General features: G+C 37.5%; 2 protein-coding genes across 2 annotated transcripts; one reads left to right on the top strand and one right to left on the bottom strand.

Moving 5' to 3' along the window:
• The first annotated feature begins 6236 nt into the window (after positions 1–6236).
• LOC122642707 (lipid phosphate phosphatase delta-like) lies at positions 6237–11211 on the top strand. The gene is made up of 8 exons (XM_043836265.1): positions 6237–6462; positions 6569–6664; positions 6772–6846; positions 6951–7081; positions 7193–7296; positions 7419–7547; positions 7653–7768; positions 10683–11211. Exons 1-8 carry the CDS (start codon positions 6301–6303, stop codon positions 11070–11072), a joined length of 1203 nt encoding a protein of 400 aa, XP_043692200.1. The 5' UTR covers positions 6237–6300; the 3' UTR covers positions 11073–11211.
• A 2763-nt stretch (positions 11212–13974) lies between these two features.
• Positions 13975–24897, bottom strand: LOC122642368 (serine/threonine-protein phosphatase PP2A-2 catalytic subunit). The gene is made up of 11 exons (XM_043835809.1): positions 24673–24897; positions 22868–22924; positions 21167–21250; positions 20791–20862; positions 17421–17492; positions 17053–17093; positions 15922–15988; positions 15160–15351; positions 14976–15065; positions 14776–14883; positions 13975–14632 (listed from the first exon to the last, which is right to left on the bottom strand). Exons 1-11 carry the CDS (start codon positions 24763–24765, stop codon positions 14567–14569), a joined length of 942 nt encoding a protein of 313 aa, XP_043691744.1. The 5' UTR covers positions 24766–24897; the 3' UTR covers positions 13975–14566.
• Positions 24898–25188: the final 291 nt, after the last annotated feature.

Raw genomic sequence — 25188 nt, 5'->3', positions numbered from 1 at the left:
ATTAGTTAATTATTTGATTTTTTTTTGGGAATTAATTACAATGTTACACCCTCTTAATAATTAAGCAATATATTGTGCATTTAACTGGAGGGTAAAATAGAATAGGGGAGGGTGAGAATTAATTTGATACCTCCTGAATTCTGGACAAGAAAAACTCATGGAATAAGTGAAAGGCTTGATGTCTAAAAAACTATTAGAAAGAGAAACTTATCAAGCTCTAGTTAAATCTTGGAAGGTCTTAATTTCTTAAAATGACTTGAAAGTTGAAAAAAAAATTTGGGTGAAATTGAAAGTTGAAAATTGATCTCAACCTTCTTCCTTTCTTGGCTCTTTTGAATGTCTAATTTCAACATTTAGAGGAGAAGTCCCAAATAGTATTTAAACTTTATAAAATAATGAGAAAAGGAAACCTACTTTTCTTTCTCCCCTAATGTCTATGTTGGCCCCCTTTCTCTCTCCTCATCAAAGATATCATTTCACTTTCTACTATTGACTTGTCATGTAAGATACAAATATAATTGGATAGTGTATGTATAGATAAGTTTGCACATTCAAATGGCGTTAAGGCCATAAAAATGTTATCGTTATCCATTCCATCTACTTGATGATGACCACCTCACTCCCATTTGCAGCACAGTAATATTCTTCTAATCCCTGATCTGTTGTCCAAGCCTCCCTTATTGACGACGGTTATTATCTACTTGATCAGGTGGGTTGTTCGCATTTCATAATCATAATTGGTACCTAATAAAAGTTTACCAAAAAAAAATTGGTATTTAATAAGGCTTTATTATTATTATTGTACTTTAATAAGACTTTATTATTATTATTGTACTTCCAAAGTATAGTACTGTCTTGTTGTAGGTATAGGTGAACATCCTTCAACTAATTAACCCTAATAACTACATACTAACCAAGACTTGCAATTTTTTAGGGAATGCAAGTTAAGAAAGGGAAGTTTCAATGGAAAATCTTGTTGTAACCAAAATTGATGAAAAATAAGTTGTAATCTTTTTTCTTTTTTTTTTTTCTTTTTTTTATTTTAATATAACACACTTCCTCTTTGAACAAGAGTAATTAAAAATCATGTCATTTCACAAAATTACTTGAAAAACATGCAAGACAATGACAATTATAGAGAATTCACTTTCAAACCATTTTGAATATCATTTTTATTGATCCAGAAGTTTTATAAAATAAGATGATTGACAAATAAAAGAAGATTACAACTTTTCATGAATAAGATACACCCAAGTGTCACTTCCAACACCATCAATTTTTAGTTTAATGAAAGTTCTATTTTTTTAACCTCCCCTGCACCCCCAACCCAACCCCCCCCCCCCCCTAAAAAAATACTTTAGTTTAATGTTTCTTAATTTATATATTTTCCCCACACCCTTCATTACTATGATTTTTTTTTAAAAAATTTGTTACACATAATGAGAAACTTTATTAAGATCAACATGAATTACACATGGATGAAGTTGAACATAACTTCTAAATCCATGGATTGTAATTTGACCAGACTGTTATGCACATTACCAACAGTGTCTTCTTAATTTATATATTTTCCACACGCCCTTCATTACTATGATACCGGACATATGGTGAACGTTTTAATGTCTCACCAATCTGATCCGCCAAAACTCGATATTTTGAAATTTTGATGGGCAGGTTTCATGAATATTTAAAGTATTTCTCAGCCCTCACATAGGGGTGTTAAATTGGAATCCGAATTGAAAAACCATTTTAATATTGATATCGGTACCAACCAATCCGTATCACTATTGGCCGATACCGATACATGATCGATCTTGTATTGATATAAGGGTTCTTATTAAAAGTAAATTTATCCAAAAAAATTAGTTAAAATTAAGAATAAAATCACCCGATTTAGCCACCAATATAGGAGCTGATACATACCAGTAATTCAGTATTGGTTTCAAGTATTGATATCCGTATTGGGATTGGCGGATACCGATATGTGAACGATCTTGTATTGGTAGAATGGTTCTTATTAAAGGTAAATTTATCTAAAAAATAAAATTTTAATTAAAATTAAGAATAAAACCGTCTGATATAGCGCAATACAACCGATACATACCAATAATTCAGTATTGGTAGCGATATCAGCTGAGACCGATACGGATACTAATATTAAAAACCATGGATGTGTATGAGAGGATGAGACTCAAATTGAAACGTCTCCTCCAGTCCAAACTCTGAACTCAAGCACACACTAGGGACCATGAAGAAAGTTTTCATGGAAGAGAGCGTGGAAGATTTTAGATGAATTTGGTTAGACTAATACAGAGAAAACCGTTCCAAGACTTATGGCTGATAAGGGCTTAGGTGACTAGGTGGGCCATTTGATACCCTAAGTCCATATTCAATGCTTCATAAATTTAACAAAGAGAAAAGTTCTCCATCTCTATGGGGGGAGTGTATCGCCCATGCCTAGACACAGAGGAGGCAAAATGACCTCCTCGCCTCATGAAGATAGAAATCCCACCCCCATATGCCAATGCACATGCTCTTACTGGCCCCCGTGCACGAAAGGGCCATGTTTCCTCATAAAGAATGCCGGCCCATATAATAAGGGCAAAAGATCGTTGCTTGGTCGTGTAGCCCTGCAGGCTGCAACAACACAGGCCAATGAGAACGCACACATGGGCATCAACACGGATGAGATTTTTTATTTCAGAAGGGATTGAGTGGTAATTTTGAGCGCTCTTGTGTCTAGGCACATGAGCCATGTGACCAACGACCAAGCAGCGTTCTTTTTCCCATATAGGGCAATAACTAACTGCATTTTCCTAGTATATCACAACTCAAAAAAAAAAAAAAAAATGCTTGCACATTTACCAAAATACCCTTTTATTTTGTGTGTATGTGTTTCTTTCAATTTGAAACTATGGGAGCCCTGGGTGAGCCAATCAAATGACTTATTAATAGTAAATCTTACATTTTCTATATTTGAGTTGGAGAAATGTTGTCAGTCTAGGAGCATGACTCCGTAAGTGTGGGAGCCAATGGAAAACTGCATAGGGGCATCAAGTGAAATGTCATTTACACATTTCATAAGGGTCGTGGCAGTCATTCGCCTCATGTGATCTGGGTGCAATGCCCACACTCTTGGACGGAGAGTTCTTTTTCTCATTTGAGTTATAGAATTGACTAGCCGTTGAGTGTAGAATTGACCAGCGCGCGCGCGCGCGCGGTTGAGTGTTGATGCTTGAATACCACCACACCTTTAATTGAAGCAAAAGTTAAGAGTTAAGAACGCCAATATGGACTTTTTCTAGCCCTGCTTATTAATTATTATCACCATCAATGATTTGTCAAAATCATTTGAGCTTTGGACTCGTTCCTCGGCCTTTCAATTACATGTGGCTATCATTTCTATCTCTTCAACTAGGAATTCAAAAACCCTATTTTATCCCTCTATGTCTATCCATCCATCTAGTTGGGAAATTGAAAGAAAGAGATATAAATTAAAAGGGAAAACGAATTGTCAAAAAGTATGTAGATTCTTATGCACACCTTCTCACATCATACTTGTGAATTTTATATTCTCTCTCATCATTAAAACTCTCTATATTGGACTATTCAATTTCCTACCCCCCCCCCCATTCTTTGTGGAAAACTACACTCTGGCGTTGCAACGATTCCTCTCCTTTAATTAAAATAAAAAGGATATGATTTTCCCTAATTTGACTCATCTAGAAAATATGTAAATGTTTGAATTTGAAGTTGAAATCTTCCATATGATCAATCCAAACCATTCATTACATATCCAATGGTTTCAACATAGAACAATTTGGTGTGCGTTGATGCGTTCACCTATTTTTTTCAAGACGTGATTGTGGAGATAAATTTTTGCCTTTAAAAAAATTTAAATTTTAATAATATTTACTAAATACTAAGAATATTTGTACGGCTAACTCATAAAACTTCATAAAACTTAATTCAAGTCTAATAGTTAAATTTTACTTCATTTTCAAACCATGGTATTCAATTTCGTATAGGAAAATATTATATGACCAAGAAAACTATTTGGAAAGTTTAATCACCATATATTCCATAAAAAGTTAATAACACAATCATAGAAATAAATAAATAATTCTTTTTTTAGTATAATGTATTTACATAAATACCCCCAATCGCTCCATTTAGTTGATAGGGTCTCATAGGTCAAGCATGGACCTATTTATTTATATTCGATCAATCAGTTACTACTCCATAATCAAACTCATGTTAATCATGCTAGAAATGAACTAACTAATCGGACTATTAACAGCCGATTATCGGTGCCACTCAGTCACGCTGATTTCGGTTTTATATGGATGTGGTCCATACCTTGACACCCTTAGTCTAAGGTAGGTATTTTAGTAAAAACACACAAGAAAAATTGGTATCAAAGGAGACTAGGACAAGGAGAATACATGCCATTAACCCCACCATTTATAAATAAACATCATTGTAATCATCACCATGATGGAAGGAAGGAAGGAAGGGAGTATGAAGGTGGCTCCTCCTCTGGTTGATGATGGTTCAAATTTCTTCTTACTTTTCTTTTGATGGATGCCGTCGTTGACACTTCATATCCATGGCCAAAATTGTCTAATTCATATCCAATTGAATTAGAGAATTTTGGTTAGAGATTTTATAGAATTGTCCAAGTCAAGTCGTCGTTGAATCAAATTTGAACTTTTATCGTTTTGTTTTAGTTTGAGATTTTCATGAAACTTGACCAAATTGGATAAAAAAGAAAACTCAGACCAATTTGATAGTATCCTAATAAGAAAGGATTTTCTTATTAATGTGCTTATGTATACATGTAATCTCATAATTGAAGATTCAGATCCTCTCCTACGCGGGAGAGGCACCACCGCACATTCAACGGTTAGGCTGCCATGATACGTATCAGGATGTGTATTGGCATGTGCATCGTGACAGCTCATCGATCAAAATTAAAAACTTCCATTACGATTTGGTTTTGGATTCACATAAGTAACAGAGCAAACCAATTCAACCTAATCAAAACCATAAATGTGTATACGCTCATCAAAAGGACTATTGATGACCCTATTTTTATTTTTATGTATTGAGCAAGAGAACACTATCTAGTAGTGTGGCCCCTATGCAAGCACGGTGTCCAATGAGAGCATGCATACAACCATCTTGGAGGATGAGATTTTCGCTTTTCCATGTCGATAAGGAAGTCATAATTTTATTTCTGCAATTTCAGAACCTCTCACTTTCAACACAGTGCTCCAAGGTGAAGCTACTGCAATCAGGGAAGGCCTCCTTCAAGGAATTTCTGATGGCATTCTCCACCTGGAGGTCGAAATGGATAATTTAGAGCTCTCCAACCTGCTGGCCAACACAAAACTCCCTCATCCAATAGAAGAATCCAGTACTATACAGGACATTGTTCATCTCTCCTCCTACTACTTATCTCTTGTAAATTCCACTACATTCCCAAGGAGATTAATAGCGTGGCTGACTCCCTGGCCAGGTATGCCATGTCCTGTGCGAGTAGGACAGTTTGGTTGGAAACCACCTCTTGGTTGTCTGATATTTGTAGTTCGGATACCATGCGTCTTTCTCACACTAATAAATGAGTTTCCTTATACCCAAAAAAAAATGAGTGCAAGAGAAAGAGAAAAACATTAGTGGGTTATTAGCTTATGATATGAATCGTTATCACCTCCAATTCCTTATGATATAGTGTCAGCATAAATATGGTTGCAACTCATTTGAAATTTGAATAACAATGGAACCAAAATATTCTGACCGTTCGAATGGAATCTCATACACCTTAATGAGCGGTGTAGATTAAAGAAGCTTCCACCGGAAAACAGCGCCCCTTTTTTTTTTTTTTTTCTTATAAAAAAAATACATGCGCGTGCGCGGTGCGGTCAATAATGTCTCTCTCGTTGGTCTCTGTTGGTAATCGCTGCCTCGCTGGCCACTTGGCCCCATTCTCTCTTCTCTCGTCTTTCTTCTCTTTGTCTAGTTTTCGTTGGTGTCTCTGCTTTAACTGCTGGCCCCTCTCTCTTCTCTCTGTCAGCCACTATTGATAGGAAGTCTCTTTTTCTCTCATTTCTTTTGGGGGGGATTGTTGGCGTTTCCGCCGTTACCCAGTTTTCTGAAGATTCAAGTGAATTAGATTTTGTATGGAGAAGGGAAGACACCAATAGATTTTGTAGCCCTTTTTTAATTATTAATTTTATTTTTTTTTGTTGGATCGTCAAGCTTGATATCAGGAATTGGAGAAGAGAAAAGAGGAGAGAAATGGAGAGCATTGCTCTATGGTTAGGGCTTTCTCTTTCTACTCTTCTCTCATGGATTTTCGTTGCTTCCTACTTCAACGTCACCCAGAAGCTTAGATCTCTCATCCAACCATGGGTAATTCATCGTGTCATCGCAGACACCCCTCTCATCCTTCAGATCCAGGTCAGCTCGAACCCGCCTCCCTTTTTCTCCCTCCAACACTCTAATCTTTGGGATTCTTTTGCTTTTATTCGATTTTAATTGGATTTTGGCCTCGTGGGTTCTGTAGTGCTTCCAGCATCGTTTCTTGGACGCCTTCTTCTCTGCACTCTCGTGCGTTGTCTCTGTGCCATTCTACACTGCCTTTCTTCCTCTGCTCTTCTGGGTATGTCCTCCCTCTTCCCTTTCATGGGTAACCCATAAATATTTTTGATTGATCCTGTAATGTAACCAATTTTATCTTTTTAACTGATTTATGGCAAAATTCTGTAGAGTGGGCACAATAAATTGGCCAGGCAGATGACCTTGTTGATGGCTTTCTGTGATTATCTAGGAAACTCCGCCAAGGTATTTTTGCTCCCGCTGCCAATAGTTTCTATTTTTAAGATGTTCGTATTCTTCTGAATTCAAGTCATGATCGATTCCCATTTTGGTGTCTGTTTGTGTAATAGGATGTAGTCTCTGCTCCTAGACCCACTTCTCCTCCCGTTAGGAGAGTAACCGCTACAGAAGACGAGAAAGAAAACGCATTGGAATACGGATTGCCCTCTTCTCACACTCTTAACACAGTTTGTCTGACCGGGTACTAATTCTTTCTTCCATTTCTCTTTCCATTCTTTTTCCGCTGTTTACATCAATTTGAGGAGTGTGATAAATTTATTTAACTCATTTTTTGGATTGAATGGTGTTCTAGATACTTCTTGCATTATGTTCTGAATTCCGCCAATGATAGAGATGCTACTCAAGTAATTGCTGGAGTTGCTGTGGTTTGTTTGCTTGTAGGACTCATTGGCTTTGGTAAATTCCCATTATTATTCTTTAGCTACTTTATATATTATTCCTTACTGTTGATGTCAACTATAAAAAAAGTTTCAATTGTTATTACTTCCAGAAAAGAACTTAATTTTGTCTCTTGTTAGGAAGGATTTACCTTGGCATGCACAGCGTGGTCGATGTCCTTGGCGGGCTTGTCTTGGGACTGGTGATCCTTGCCTTCTGGCTCACTGTTCATGAATATTTGGATAGCTTTATAGTCTCTGGACAGAATGGTATGCACATTTCTTATTCTTCATGCTGTTTTGTTTTACATCCTTTCCTTGATGACCTCATATTTTATATTAATAACTTCTATTGCATCCATGCTCCCCTTGCAGTCTGCTCCTTCTGGGCTGCCCTTAGTTTCTTATTGCTCTTTGCGTATCCAACCCCAGAGCTTCCCACCCCAAGTTATGAGTTTCACACAGCTTTCAATGGTGTTGCATTAGGAATAGTAAGTGCAAACTCTACTCTTTCTCCTACTCCTACTTGTATTAATAATCACATTTGCCTGTGTTTCTTAGATTCTTTCCCATTATGAATTAATTTATTAAATATTGTACGCCATTGTGTTACCAAGAAGTTCCTGCTTCAGCATCTCCTTACCTTTGCAGATATCTCAAGAGGAAAAACCTGGTCACAGTGTGACTGGTTACAAAGAATATGTAGATAAAGCATATCTCGGTGTTAAAACTTAAACTCACAATGTCTCTCAGTTTTCTTTACTCTACAAAGGGTTTTGGGGGGGGGGGGGGGGGCGGGTGGGGGGAAGGAACTTATGAGTAGCACGCTGTTGATTGCACTTCCCAAATTTAAAGTCATCAGTCTTAGGAGCTAGATCTGCATCTCCAATTTGACAGTTACATGTGCCTCGTCCTAGATGCCTGCTATCTCCATCTAGTTATCTTTCTTGCTTTAAGAAAGCTCTCAATGCATATTAGAAAGTGTCAGTAGTGAAGCTCAACACCCTTTACACAAAACTTGAACATGATGAGAGTTTGGAAAATGTGTAGAATCTAGAGCTTCAAATTAGAATGTTGGAGCCATCATAAAATGTCAAATGAATGGAGAAGTTCATGATTCTTTATGAATAACTTGATAGAATTAGAACTCAGAATAGTATGGGGACCATAAAGCTACAAAATCAAATGTTGGAGGAAAATTATCCATGCTCTTTTTGTTACTGTGTATATGGACCCGTTACATGCTCCCCACTGCCCTCTCTGTCCATTAAATTGAAGATATCAATATTGATACAGTGTAATAGTTTGTCATACACTATGATTATTCTTTGACTTTGTTGTCTGATATTTTCTGTTGTTGTTTTTTTTTAATCTACAAAAAATAGTTTTGATGTACCGAAGTAATTATTTGTCAAAATATCTCTTTGAATAATAGAAGTCTGGTAAATACTAGCTACTAGAAACATGAAACTAGGGATTGGTATCACCATATCATCTGAGATGTTAATGTTAGAATTCTAGGAAATATGTTACATTTTATGTCCTGCTAATATTCAAATACATAAGATCTCTGGGCATGTTATGGCCTTAGGTAGCACTTGGAATGTTCACAGATCATTACTGTGAATTCTCATTCCAAAGAAGCCTCTAAGCTTGGATGCTTGATAAATCAACTTCTAAATGGAATTACCTTTTATGACCCTTGAATTCTTAAAATCCATCCTTTTAGTTTTTCACCATGTCAGCCTGCTGCTTTGCGTACCATATGCAGCTTATCTCCTCCTTTAGATGCCGGAATCCACAGAAGCGGCTTCTTAATCCCATGTGACAGGATGTTATCTTAATGTCACTGTGGTGCTCACATGGTATTCTACTATGGGTACAACTAAAAGATGAAAATGACGAGATAATTGACATATCGTGTAGACTATTATATGACTGTCATGACCAACATGATGTATCTGTTAACAAATATTAAATGCTTATTTCTAGACAGATAGGCATTCTGTGCTTTTGTTCTAAAAAACTAAACTCAACTGAACTCACGAAGCCATTTTGCAGCTATGTGTGGTTGGTTAGATGAATCTCGTTTTGCAATTTCCACCATATTTAAAGTTACTTTTCAATGTCCATTGTGAAACATTTTGGCCAAAGATATTTTATTACTGGCAGTCAACCCAACTTATAAACCATTCTTTATCCTGGGTGTAGACCAGCAGTCCCGGGTCTCTCACCCATGGCCTCTCACCGTATTTTGGTCTGTCACCATACTCTCTCACAGAACAAAGCACAAGGCTATGTTTGTTTTTTTTTCCCCTTAATCCCATTAATCAAATTCGTGTACAAGGCTGTAGCCCCTTATAAACTTACATAGAAGACTCAAAATAGACTCAACACTAATAAGGTAACATAAACTGACTAGGAAACTAAAATATTGAAAGTAACAGACTCTTAACTAAACTAATGAAGTAAATCCCGTTTTCCTATTTTCTACCCATATTTTAGGCTCATTAAATTGGCCAATTACATAGTAAACCCATAGGATCAAAAGCCCAACATTTACATAACCCAACCCAAAGCTTGTCTTCAATAAAATAAACCCATTAGGCAACTTATCTGCATCACTTATTAAGCAAGATTAATCAAGTCCCACTTGGATAATGAAATTTGAGTTTTTCTCATATACTACTAGCCTTTTGTTGCGCTACTATGATGGTGGACTGCTGGAGAACAGAATCAAGATGGAAGAAACACATATTTTCTTGCCTCTGGATTCTGGAATCAGAAAAACAGAAATGGATGCAAAATGCCACACCTTTCAATTTGCCCCTGGAAAAAGATAATGGAAAATTACAGATTTTGGAAATCTGTACGGAAGATCAAAAGAAAAGTGCACTCTCTTTTTCCTGATGCTAGCTTGGTTTACCTATTTGAGTGTTTGTTAGTAGAGGAAATAATATTCCAAATTTGTTGTACTTAATGGTTAACTATTTCTTTTCATTGAATTAGGATTATTTTTGATGACATATATCATTCTCTATTAAGAAATCATGTGTTTCATTTTTTTTCAGTCAGAGATATGTTATGGATCCAGCTGATGATAGGCTTGTTCATTATGCTTTGAACTCTGGGGCTTATTTTTTTTAACTTGGTTTCTGCCATGGTTGATGTACAATGCTTCAGCAATATAACTTGTTTTTACTCATATTAGTAGACGTCTTTTTAATCCCTCCCCCCCCCCCCCCTTCTGCCAAAAGAAACTTTTTTCTTTTTTAGTTCTTCCTCAGAATGAAAAGGAATTATTTGTGCTTCATGGTTGAGATCTCTTCTATGTGTCATATACATGCTTTGTTAGCTTCTTTCTGTTGCTTCCTGTAAAAAGAAATAACTTTTGATGTTGACCAGGTTACGGGAGTCCAGCAAACTTACCTTCAGTTTCACCATGAAGACATGCCACACATCTTTAGCCCACAACTTTCAATCCCAGTTTTTGTAGGAAGGGTGCTTGTGGGCATTCCTACAATAATTATTGTGAAGTTCTGCAGCAAGGCACTAGCTAAATGGATACTTCCTGTGGTGGCAAACACTGTAGGCATCCCAATAAGATCATCGTGCTACATCCCTCAACTAAATAGTTCAGTAAGCGGTAAGAAATCTAATGGAATCCAGAAGATGTTCTACTTTCCTCAGGATTCTTTTGATGTTGACACAGGCATAAGGTTCCTCCAGTATGCAGGTCTTGCATGGTCGGTAGTTGACCTCGTCCCATCTCTATTTTCTCACCTACAGTTGTAATTAACAAATGCCTGAGTACCGACTTAACTGCACCTTCGCTTCCTGAGGGTTGCAATATTGATTTTGTTTCATATAAAATCCTTGTCAATCCAAAGAGGTCATTGTACTATATTGTATGTACATACTCGAGCCATAATTCAGAAGCTGAAAAAATGCATTAGGATACAATGATCCCATTGCACTGTTCCATCATTTTTTGCTTTTGGGGGTAGTGAGTCACCGAGTCCTGCTGTAATTTTTATTAGAAAATTGATGATTCAGGAGAAATAATCCATCTTTCAGAACAACAAAAGAGATAGAGGATTCAGGTATTGGAATCGAATAAACACCTGTTATATCGTATCAAGATTTTAATTTAGCTCGAGTAGTCAAGTAGCATAACAGGACATTTGATGGAGAAGAACTTGTATGAACAATACAACATAACTAATCTGACCTAGTTCTACACGGGCAAACTACAAGATTACATTGATGGGCACCTAGTTCTGTCATGCATTAGATCAGAGGAGGCTGAAATTGTATGTATAACTAACTATACTCTACGGTCATTGCTGATATGTAAGTTTCAACAAAATTGAATTCACATGACAGAAAGCATTGAACAAACACCTCAAGGACTGCAGAGGGATTCTTGTAGCCATGTACGTATGAGAGATTGTGCTTGGAAGGTGTATGATTTGACTTGAGAGTGTAAAATTTGAGTATCTCATTCCCCAAATATTCAACTGTTGAAATTGTTAAATTATTTTTTTCATGCCAAAAATTAAAGCTGCCCTTCCGAGAAGTCTTCTAGCCAATGCTTGTATAGAAAAATTTTTGCCATTTACATGTTCACAGAATTTTTCTAAAGAAAAATCATCAATGCAGACGTTTGCCATGGCAAGGGAATATATGGTTCTCCAATGCGAGTATGATTAAGACAAGCATCTCTAGGAAGTCCTTAAGTCTTATTTGTTTCGTGGTAAAAAAATTTGTGCAATTGATAATTTACATGAAAATTTTCATATTTTTTCAATGTTTTTCAAAAAATTTATGTTAAAAACAAGATGAAGTGTTATTGACACTACCTGGACGTGTGGTTCTTATGCCAAGACATAGGAGCGTACGCAATGACTATTCAGCCCTCAGTAAAATAAAAAAATACCACCCAAACAGATCCTTCTACATGTACTCATTGACCCCCATGCTGGTGCAGGGCCTACACAATCAGCAGCAATCTCTTATACTTTCCAAATGTCACAAAAGTATCTATTCTTCCGCATGGACAGATGACATAATCCACTCAACCGTTGAATAGAGAGGATATGAGCCATGTGTCAAATTTCAAAGTCTAATTCAATTAAATAACTCATTTTAACCAATACTCAAATATTATTATGCATTCTCCCAACTATGAGTGAAAATAGAAAATTCAGACTTAAAAAAAGATAAAATAAAAGAAAGATGGATAGTTTTGTATTGTGGTTTTCAAAAATATCACCTTCCATTGTTAACATAAGTAATTATGGAACTACCATAACAAACAAACAATAGTAAATCTTATTTACTTTTAGGGAAATGTTCTCTGCACTGGGGAGTAGGATGCGCCCAAACACATGGGGTTTAGGCACAACCTGTGCTCCCATGTAGAGAACATCTTCCCTTTACTTGATGTTAAAACAAACAGTGAGGCCACGCCATATGCGCCAACCAATGAGAACAAATGCAGTGGCACAAAAAGGGGGCCAAATTTCTACCATACATGGAGAGCATGACTGTCATTCCAGACCTTGTTGTGCATGGACGTGGGCAGGAGGTAAAGCGGTCAAAGCGCCCTGTCGATCCCAGGCGTTGCACACTACCTGGATTGACAGGATCCAAGTCCTCTCCAACCTCTCGCCAAAGAAATCTAGCATAGATAATTGGAGCTGCTACAACTGAAAATTTTCTTTTGGAGAAAGATCGACGCCTGGTTAAGTATGGTGCGCTTTTCATGAGGGCGCAACGATAATTTCACCCGCCCATGTCTGGCACAGCACAACACACGCAAAGTAGCATTCTCTTGCGCCACCCCCCCTCCCTCCCCTCCCCTCCCCTCCCCTCCCCTTCCCTTCCCTTTCCTTGCCTTTTTTTCTTCCATGACCAGATCTCCATTTGAATGGTAATATCAAAATTTACCCCATCGACCAGGTTCACATTCGCGTTACCAATACAAACACCTTAGCCCTTCCACTTAATCTCCTCTTTTTCCTTTTGGTTATAGGATTCCTGAATCTACATTGTGGTCCAAATATATATAAACTTCACTAGCGTACGAGAGACTTTTGCAAGGACAAATCTCTCATAACAAATTAACAATGCATCAACAAACTCGGTAGAATTCAATCACTGCTGGTTCTGACCAAGTCTATGTATCAATTCAACGTCTGTGAGCCAAGCGAAATATAAATACTGCTATTTAGTAGCAAGATAAAATGAATCATTACAGGTTCTCTTTAGAGATTCGGGTGGTGAATCCAAATTCATGCTACCCTTTAAGCCAATCCCCAGAAAGGCTGAAAGGCGAATTAACCAATTTTAATTTATTCCAGCTCTAATAAGGAAACAGTGCTTTCGAAAAGGGTGCACAAACATCAACCACCAAAAAAACCTGGAGGTTAAAAAAAGATGAATCAAAATATCTATTGGTAGACAACTTCAGTTTGTCCACCATGAATCCTCACCAGCAAATTTATTAGTCATTGTAGTCTACAATTTAATTTAACTGCCCAAACGAATCAAAAGGGGTTCCACATTTCAGAACTCGAACATACTGCATAAGGCAAATCAGAATGCTCACCTCCAGCTAAGCATACAAGTCATACTCGTCCTCTAAAATTATATGAGAAAATCCAAAATGAAGAGCATAACAAAGACAAATTAGGCAAAAATGATTCATATTGTCTGGGTAAAATACTTGTGAGTGATGCCAAGTAAGCATTCTGCAGAATAGACTTAGAGCAAGCAAAAAAGAGCATTAGAAGCTACCACTGAGGTTAATAACCATGTGTGAAACATCCCCTTACTCTAGATTATAGAGGGAAAGCTAGTGGAGAGAGTAACAGCCATCCGAATCAATAATGTCCAATGAAGGATTATAAAGCTAACAAAAATTAAAACAAAAAGAAGAAAGCACCACTAAACTCTACAGAATCCCCCCCCCCCCCAAAAAAAAAAAAAATACCACATGTTCTGCTGGAAATGATACATGCTGCCACAGCGTCGCCAGCTTTGCTGCCTCCCTTTGAGGAAACCCAGCACAGTTTGGAACATAAATTAGAGGGAGCTATACCTGCTCATTTTACACGCTTCTGTCCCTCCCCTTCCCCATGACCAAAAGCATAGCAGGTAGAAATTATAAATCTTAAATCTGATAAACAGCTCTGAAAAAGGACCCGCAGTATTCGCACCCACTTCATTGCCAACCAGCAAGCAGACCGTACTGGAAAATCAGCAATAATTCAAAGGTGGCTGCATCATAGGAAGTAATCAGGTGTTCTGCGAGTTACATCTGGCTCTCCTCTCCTCGGAGCTGGCTCAAACTGCAACCATTAATAAATCAGGTTTTCAGAACTTTTGTACAGTTATGCATGCAAACTAACTGAAAGAATGTGCACAAGACTTTAGCCAAAACTATTATGTCCAACAGTGCACACATTTGTGAGAGAAAGAGAGAGACAGAGACCTGGATGAACGTGTGCCCTTTGCAGTCATCAACCTCCAAAATAGATGCCATGTTCCCACAGCGATAACAATAATTAGGTGCACTAAATATTGTAACCACCTTTTGCTCCTGTTACAAGGCGAGATGTTAAATTTGCAAACCTACTTTTTCTCTAAACCAAAGGATGAACCAAGGAGGCATAAAAGTTGGGTTTCAATTACATGTCCCCAATTAAATCCCTCCATGACCAGTTGATGAGCTCTAGCAATCAGCTTTAAGTTGTTGGTATGGTTGAATTGCTCAGATATATCCTGTAAAATCCACGATAGTAGTAAAATATAAAGCAAATATGTTGAAGAACCACCATAGTTCACCAGCCATATGAACAAGGAAATGTCAACTTACTTGGCCAAAAGTGTACCCTGCTCCACGAGGAGAGATACCCCAACCACAGCGGTCATCCGGGTCAGACCATAAGAGATCACACATGGGTCCTTCATGAGGAACTTCTTGGACACGGTCAAAATTCCTTATGTTATCAAGAGTCTCAATGGAAGGGGACAGTCCACCATGCAGACAAAATATTTCCGATTCAACCTTTGGAAGGTATCAAAGAACAAAGTCACAACAAAATACAATGTATAGAAACCAAATGCCATTAACGTCTAGATCAAGATAAACAAAGCAAAGTACTTCCAATGCACCCACTATATAGTTTGGAGTGCCAACTTAACACAGCCTATCAAACTTGATGATATCATAAAAACAATATTGACGCTCTGCTGAAGCCTTTACTATGACAAATCAAACATTATTTAATATATTACCCAAGAAGCTACAATCACAGAAACCCAATAGGCCATTCAGCAACCTCAATAACTGCATGGGCAATTAATAAGTAACCTCCTGGACGTAGCCCAGATCAAGCACTAGGGTATAAAAAGAACCATGTATTAGTGTACTACATATATTCCATACTATGTCATCTTCTTACATTCTTGAATCTAAAATTATATTATAAAGAACACTACGATTTTCCCCTGCCTATATATAAAAGGGGGGGGCGAGAGAGAGAGAGAGAGAAAGCAATTTATTGCCTGAAAGAGAAGCACATAATAGGTAGACCCCAAAAAAAACTAGTAAAATTCAAGAGTAAATTCTACTAACCAATGCTGTTAGTGGAAAATAGTCAAAAAGGTCTGTGAAGATCTTCCAAACATTTGCATTACCATACCTGCAAAGGAAGTATTTGAACATAGTATCAGTAAGGATTTAGAAACAGATAGGAAAAAAACAAAAATCATAAAATAAATTGAATGGCCACAAAAAAAATGTAAAACAGAGCCAAAGTTGTCCAATCAAATATCAGGCCATTACATTGGAGATTGCACTCTAAAATTTTTTTAAAAAAACAATGAAAGTTCATTTGAAACTCGAATACATTTCTTATACAGACTTGGGCTTGAGGAAGATTATTAAATGCTCAAACGCACTACCAGAGACTTTGATGCATCATTCCCGCATAAGTGCATCAACTATACAAGTTCAGAATTGGCAGATAATGAACTACTCTGCTCAAGTGACTTGATGCCAACCATCAAAATACTCATCAGGTGTAGATCCAAAACACTTGCCAATGCTCCAAGGAAAAAAATTTGGAGACCACATGTGCAGTCCATCATAACACGATTAACAGTGGATTGGGACCTGACATATTATGATAATAACAAATGAACAGGACACGCAGAGAATCATAAGACTCTAGAAACTTAGAAGCTCAACTAATCAGCTAATGCTAAACCAAGCCCATGACTAAAAAGTGAAAAAATCCCAACCAAGGCCCACTTCACACAAGGTGAACGAACATAGATTAAAGGACCCTTGTGCAAGTGACTCGACCTAGTTAACATCATCTGAACATGAAATCAATTTAATAGAATTAGTACCAATTTGTATTTGATTTAAGCGCTGGCCAAGTCCCACAAAAGAACCAAGATTTAATTCCTTGGCAAGAAGGCAGTTAAATACCCTAAAAAGAAGAAGACAGAAAAAGGAAAAGTGAATAACAAATCGCTTCTCAACACATATATAGATCCCAGTGAAATCTAGTTTTTTAGACAAAAATAACCTATTTCCCCAACAGAGAACACAAAAGCAAGCTTAATGGAGAAAAGATGCAGTAGCTATAACAGTTAGAAACACATGGAAAAGACTTCAAGTTCAATTTGTCATTAACTAAAAAGGAACAATAAATTTTGCACCAACTCCTCAGATCAAGGATGTGAATAGATAACTCACTTTCGCAGGCATTCATCATAAAACCCATAAACTTGTGTGATCTGCAATGTAATAGATAAAGAAAATTCAGCAAATCATGCATTACTCAAACTATTCAACTCAAAATAATAAAGAAAAAGGTATGGTGGACCATATTAAGTTCAAGTCATATTACTTCTCAAAAAGCACACTTGCAAAGTACAATAAGCAATCACTTCGGCGAAAAGCAAGTTCAATAATTGTACACAATAACATTTGGACCCAGTTCACCACTTGTAACTCAATTAAGAAACTATAACCCAACGATGGGAATAATGATCCCCAATAACCAAAATAAAAAAAGAAAAAGAAAGGGAACATACTGGAAATATCTGATGGTAACAAAATACCTGACGACTTTCATGGTTTCCCCTAAGAATTGTAATTCGTTGAGGATATCGTACTTTCAGGGCCACCAGCAGCTGAATAAAAGAATTAGTCAGTATCTTCAAAAAGGCTACCACATCCACCAAATACAAAAATGAAAATTGCATTCACACTTAAAAACACTGAGGCAGTTTCAGCACATAAATTAACCTACCTACTAAGACCACTAATTCATCAGCACAAAATCTCTATCTTCTAAAAAATGTACACCATGAACACAACTATGCCAAACATTTTCTCTTGCAACTTCCACAAATCAGAAACAGAATGGCATGGACCAGATATAAGTACAAGAGAATGACTGTCATCAACCACAAAGATGATACAATCAGACACTCCCTTGCCCCTAGGCAAAAAACCACAGCCCGAAGCCCGACCACTAGCTGCTTCAAGTCTATCCATTGACCAAAAACAGGATCTTAATAAAAAAAAAAAATTAAACAATAAGAACTTCCAACTACAATTTCAGTAACATGCAGTTGATCATCTGAAGTATCCTCTTGAACAAATCAAATAAATCGAAGTCATTGAATATGTCCATTGAGCATTAATTTTTCGCTTTTGAAAGCAAAATGAACTACTAGTGTGAAGAACAAGGGATCTTGACCATCTATGGATTGCCCCTTGTCTTATTCCCAAAAGTTCACAAGTCCGGTAAAAAGGGTTTTCAAAATAATTTGAAAATTACTACAAATATGTCATTCTTGAGGGCTGTGATTGTCTTGCACGATTTTCAAATACATAGGGAGGGGCAACCGGAGAGGGAGGGAGAGAGAGAGGAAGGGAGGGGGGAAGGAGGTAAGCTATCAATCGGTTTGGTTCAAGATAGTGCTAGTGTGAACCGAAACTGAACCAAGAACCAATTTGGTTCTGGAATTTGATATGCATACCGAACCTGCTGCATTCGGTTCGTTCTGCAATCTGCATTCGGTTCATATTATTTTTACATTTGGTTCGAACCACGGTTCCCAAGTTCGAACCAAAACCTACATTCCATAACCACATTTATTCAGTTTGGTTCGGCTTATTCGGTCCGGTTCCGGTTCCAATTTGACACCCTTAGAAAGAGGGAGAGTGTGGCAAAACAGAGGAGAGGGTGAAGTAGATCGATGGCAGTTTAGAGAAAAGAAAAGCAATCTGTCTGTTCATCCCCCTCGACCCAGCTTATTTGGGAATGATAATAGTCATCAAGATTGCTGATTTAAGGGAGGATTACTTATAGTTCGTGTGGGGTCCATGGCCAGCTGGATGAAATCAGTTGAAGACTAATCAGCAACTACTAGACCCTTACTTCCCCAAGGAATCAATTTCGGGTCAGTACTTTGTTTATGTAATCGAGTACTTGAACCTGAGTTTATTAACTGTATTTTGAGATCCTGTCTGGGGTTAGGTCATTTGTGACTCAATCTTACATCAAATTGGTATCAAAATCATGGAGGGACAGCAGATGGAGTCAATGGTTGCTGAATCCTACTTCCCATTGAAAGGATGATCGTGCAAGTCTGATTCAACATCTCTATCAAACTCATGGACAAGTTTTTTTCAAGATGGGGAGAGTTGATGTAGATCGATGGTGGTTGAGAGAAGAGAAAAGCACCCTGTCCAGGTTCATCCCCCTCGACCCAGCTTATTTGAGAAAGATATTAGTCATCGAGATTGCAGATTTAAAGGAGGATTGGATGACTCATAGTTCGTGTGGGCCCATAGCCAACTGGATGAGATCAGTTTGAAAACTAATTGACAACTGCTGGATCTTCGCTTCCCAAGGAATCGATTTGGGGTCAGTGCTTTGTTTATGTAAATGAATACTTGAACCTGAGTTTATTAACTGTATTTTGAGTTCTTGCCTGGGGTAAGGTCATTCATGACCCAACCTCACATCAGAGGGAGGGGGAGGAGCAGCAGACGGAGGATTAGAGAGTACTAGGTAGGAACTTGTGTAAGGCACTGGGCACTAAACAGATATCTCTATCTCTGCAGAAAACTTACAGAAAATACTCATCAAAGTCACCATGATTCACCAAGATCCACACACCCCACTAGACCTCAATGATCTCGAAGCACTCAGAGAACAGAGGCATCAACAAATGAAGATGGCAGAGAACAGAGACGGAGAGAGAGTTGCAGAGAATTCAGTCTCTCTACGGCTTCAGCAGATAAAATATTCAGTCTCAGGGGAAGATAGCAGAGAATATGGACGAAGAGTTCCAGAGGCAAGGTTATAGAAATCGTATTTCTCCTAATGGGTTTGCTCTCCCATGCTCTAAATGAGTTCCATTAATGTGTTACCACTACTACTACTACCACCACCACCAACCAGTCCAATCCAACCAGATCAAATGCTCGAAGCTTCCGCAGCCGCTGCTTCAGCCATCAGATTTCTGTCGATCTTGCATTTACCGATTGATCAGCTTGTACAAAAGAGACTTCAAGACCTTCAAAGTGACAAGTTGACGGTCAACTACTCTTCCAGCAGTCTTGTGTTTGAGGTCAATGGCAAATGCTCCAAATCCACTTCCCAACCCAAAAGCTCAAGCATTCTGGTGTTCAGGGTTGACAGCAAATGCTCCAAATCTGTTCATACAAGAGAGGAAGAGAGAGAGAGTGTGGAAAATCCGGCAGACTGTTTTTCCGTCTGTTTTTTATTTTATTTTTTTTTCCAGTCGATTCATCAACCAATCCCATAAAGTGGATCAATTGGGGTTAAGTAGGCAATTCCATCAAATTAACCTGATTTGAATCGGAATCCACACACACACAAATATATATATATATATATATATATATATATATATATATATATATATATATATAGAGAGAGAGAGAGAGAGGGGAGGGGGTTAACATTATGCTATTTAATGGTAACATCAGAAAGCCCCTGTTCTGGAAACCAAATAAGCAACATGAGAAATAAATAATAGAAATGACAGCACTGTGTGCCAGTTTTTCAGGATGGGGAATATATATATATATATAAATGACAGCACTGTGTGCCAATTTTTCAGGATGGGGAATATATATATATTGGGTGTTTTGATGAGTTCAAATACTGCACTTGTTACTGATATCGATGTTCCCATTATCATTCCTACAGGGCATTACTATAAGATGTAAAGACATCACATTATCAAAAAAACACAGTGAAGGTCATTTTAGTACCAAAAAAGGGAAGTGCTCACGCAGCATGCAGTGATTAACTCATAAACTTGTATAGTTTCCTAGAGCATGAGAAGGCCCAATAATTTGGTTGGAACATTGTTAGTTTAACCTTTCCACACTAATCATCTTCACAATGGTAAAACATATCACTGAACCCTTCATCTTAGAACTTACCGTTACTGTTTCAACTGAGTAATATCCACGGTCCACATAATCTCCCATAAATAAGTAATTGGTATCTGGACACTACCAATCAAAAACAAAGAAACCATAAGATTTAAAACCAAACATAATAATAACAACCCAATATCAGAAAGAAATTAGACAAACCAACATATGTACCCACACAGGCAAGCACAAAGTAAAATCTCAAGACATTTCTATCTATTCTAATAAACTAAACATCTTCCTGACAAGAAATTCAACCTTCAACAGGAACTCTTTTTTTTTTTTTTTTTTTTGGGGGGGGGAAAGGGGGAGGAGGAGGGATACTTGCTTAAACTTGCTCCTATGTTTAAACAGGAAAAGGCACTGCAATCAAAACAAGTACCTTCCCACCAATTCGAAAAAGTTCCGCAAGATCATGGAATTGCCCATGAATATCACCACAGATTGTCACAGGGCTTTTTACAGGCTGCAATGCAGAAAGACAACAAAAATAGTCAAACACTATACAATTTTGGCACCTCTGTGAAAGTGTGAAGGCAGATTACTTGTGTGTGTGTGTGTGTGTGTGTGTGAGAGAGAGAGAGAGAGAGAGAGAGATTCGCAGGCCAACAACAAAGATCCATATGCACTTGAAGAACTCAGTCAAAAATTTATGAGAAGAGTAGGAAACATGGAAACCACACCAAATAAAGAGGCAGATCTAGGAGGGGCAAAATATTAATATAAAACAAAAGAAAAATAATTAAGTTCATCATGAGCTTATTCAGATTGCTTGGTGCAACGGTAAGGTTGCTCCATTGTGACCAAGTGGTCACGGGTTCAAGTCTGGAAACAGCCTCTCTGCGAAAGCAGGGGTAAGGCTGCGTATATTATGACCCTCCCCAGACCCCACAGTGGCAGGAGCCTTGTGCACTGTGTACGCCCTTTATGGGTTTATTCAGATCAATAACTAATTTGTTCAATTGACTACTCAACTCAAAAAATAATTAATCCTCTTTGGGAACAACAGCAAGAAACTTATAGACACATAGCCTTTTGGAAGCTTGGATGATGAAAAATTAGTTGTCTTCTTAACTTCACAGTCGGTCTGGATCGCATTTCTTGGCGCTCCTTTAGTCTTCAAGATGGCACCAAGGCATCATCAAAGAAATATGACAACAAATTTAATCCCCATGCCAAAACCTCGTAAAATTTTTATTTCAAATTTATTTGCCTGAAGTTGATTGTATTAAAGGCAAGACTTGAAAACAAAATCACTGCCTCCACAGTCTATACCAACAGATAGTTGATGAGTTCAATAACGAATGTAATGTAAAACTAAAGCATCCAATACTGGTAGGAAGCTTTAACTACAATTCCAAGAACCAAACCTAGTTGCTTTGACTCAACCGAAATGAATGTCAAACATTCATATATTGCAGCAACAAAATTGTAGCAACAGAGTATGCACCCAGGTGGCATTGAACAATAATCAAGTAATTTTGCACTATCATATGAAGTATAAAAATTCAGCTAGACCTATACACAACATATAAAAAGTAGAACAAACTTTTAGAAAAGCCACACTAGCCACGCGGTCATGCCACATGGAAGAGTTATTTGGCAGTTCCAACCATTGGATAGATAACGTATGGTCTCAATCAGCCACGAGTCAAAGTTTGCAGCCAAACAAAATCATTTATTCCCTAATCAATTGTTGTTTTCCATGTATTTTCAGCCACCCAATTATTTTAACCATTTTTCAAAAAACTAGACTTTTTATCGGAGTTCAAAGCTTTACTATTCTATATGGTCATTCAGCGGGAGTTCAAAGCTTTACTATTCTATATGGTCATTCAGCCAAAACTTGACAAACAGATGGGGTACCATGCACCCTACCTGTCCACAAGATTTCTCCCTTGTCCATGATCTGCCAAGTGGCAGATATAAGTCCACACAAGAAGCCTTCCTTGGGCAGGCTGTCAGGGAACCCATTTCCCATAACAGGTAAATCCAAAAATAACTAAATAAATAAGCTATATATACAAAGCATTTAACAAAAAATACAGTGGATATGTTAAACACATCAGGAAAAGGACAGCACCTGGACATTGCTTTCCTCCATTAAAATCTCCTTGGCCTTCTCACATAGTGCTCGAACCTGTATCAGGATAGCAGATAATGGTGATAAATCTATGCTTAGAATGAGGCCAGTAGAAGGAAAAAAACATTTTCCAAGAAAAAGTGCTATTCATACTATCAAAAGACACTAGTTTAGTTCAATATGCAAAGTCCTCCAAGTGTAGCCTATTTACACTGCAACTAAGAAATACCGAACAATATTCTGACTAATTTAAATTTAAACAAAAATAAATTTCTGTTGTTGCTTATCAAAAGGAAAATATTCAAAAATTTCTCAAAAAAAACTAAATCCAACCATTGTTTAGCATGGAGAATACCTGACAAATAACAGCACGGTCCAGCTAGAAAAATGCTTCTAAGACTCAAATGCTTTAGGTTTAGTAAGGTTAAGTTAAAGGGAAGAGAAGAAAGAACAACAATTATATAAAGAAGATATAATGAAAACTAGACCTCGAACCACAGAAACCAGCGGCAAATCGGTTGCAACAGGATCAATACAATAAAAGAAATAAAATTAAATAACTGAAACTCTTTTTTTGTGGTTATTTTCTTTGTTTACATATGAAGAAGGTTAGGAAAGAAGAAGAAAGGGATACAGAAGGGGGAATAGTATGAGCTATCTCAGCACATCATCCTCACTCAGGGCTTCTCACCCACGGTATCTCACCATAGCCACATCTCACAGCTTCATCAATAGCTCTTTTCTCTTCAATCACCACATTTAGTTTCCCCCAAAGACTAAGGCATGCTCTCTCTGTCTCAGAGTAACACTTTTTTTCTTGAAGAGAGGAAGTAAATCCTTCTTAAAGTATGATGATTGGAGCAGTTTTTACTGCATAGAACTTCAAACCCAATTAAAAAAAAATAGTAAAGAATAAAATAAAATTGTCAGGCTGACCATAGGCGTAATATGGGTACTGTGTAGTTTGGCAGAAACCGCAGAAATTTTGAGTTGGGAGATTCAAAAGTAATATTTCTCTCAAAGCCATGAGTCTCTCCACATTCTAAGCAATGAATTAATTCAGTAGACATAGGCAAAACACTCTTAACCGGGTAAGGTTATTAAAAAATAAATAAATAAAAAAAAAGGGAATAATGGATAGAGGATCTAACTTCGTAACCCAGGTTTGGGATCAATAGACATCCTTTGAAATGATCCCCACTTAACCGCAGGATAAAAATGTAAAAGTACATCTTTCCACATACATCTATAAACCACTCATGCCTGCCTATGGTACCACGACAATTTAAAGAGAAAGCGAGCGACCTAAAATAACCGAATTGTGGAATACATAGAAGAATTAAAGCACCAGCTTCCTAATCCGTCACAATAAACTACACTCAATTTGAGATCACAATATAATTTCGAAAACGGATCCTCAACCTACAGATGTGGCCAGGGGTCTACAGGGCGGATTAGATTCACTTACAGAACAAATCTAGGGCAACAAACCCACGATCTCATCAAATTGCACTCCCAAATCACCAGAGAAAACCCTAACTGAACCCAAATCCTAGATCACTTACAAATGAAAGCAAAATGAACAAACAAAATCATATTTCCAGACGGAAACACTTAAAAAATCATAAATCACGGAGATCCGCAGAGAAAGACACGAATCAAACCAGCTCAAACAAGAATCAAGAACAATACACCAAACATTTGGCGGGAAAAAAAAGTCGAAATTTTTTTTTTTTTTTTTCATCAGACAAACAGACTGGATTTGAAAAGGAAATGGCAGGAAAAGTCTAAGACAATAAGGGAACCTCTTGCTCGGACAAAGGCTTGCACTGCATAAGCTGAGAAATCTGCTCATCTAGGTGGCCATGGGAGTTCGAAGGGACAGAATCCACACTCATCTTCTTTTTCTTTTTCGTGTTCCTTCTTGAGCGCAGGGAAATCGAGATCCCTTCTTCCCTTCAATCGAACCAAATAAAAAGAATCATAAACCAGAGAGAAATACTCAGATAAAACCCTAACCCTCGACGTTGTCTCCCTTGCAACGGAAAGAGAGAGAAAAATGAAGGGACCCAAAGAGGAGAGGGATAGACAGAGAGGGGAGCGTGAGAGCACACGCGCGAGCGAGCGGTGGTGCTGTAACCAAAGAGGAAGACCCAGCCCCTTCTGCGATCGCCTTTTTATGAAGTTTACAAAAATAGCCACCAAAAATATTCTCGAAATTTAAATATGTGAATTTTAATGTGATAGCATAACATGACTACTGGAAGGATGAAAATATCATCCTACCTCCCAACAAAGCCGGAAATGACGGAAATGGAATG

This window comes from Telopea speciosissima, chromosome 10 (assembly GCF_018873765.1).
Source record: "Telopea speciosissima isolate NSW1024214 ecotype Mountain lineage chromosome 10, Tspe_v1, whole genome shotgun sequence".
Lineage (NCBI taxonomy): Eukaryota > Viridiplantae > Streptophyta > Magnoliopsida > Proteales > Proteaceae > Telopea > Telopea speciosissima.
The sequence above is the reverse complement of the archived record's forward strand: the minus strand, read 5'-3'. Positions and strand labels throughout refer to the sequence as shown.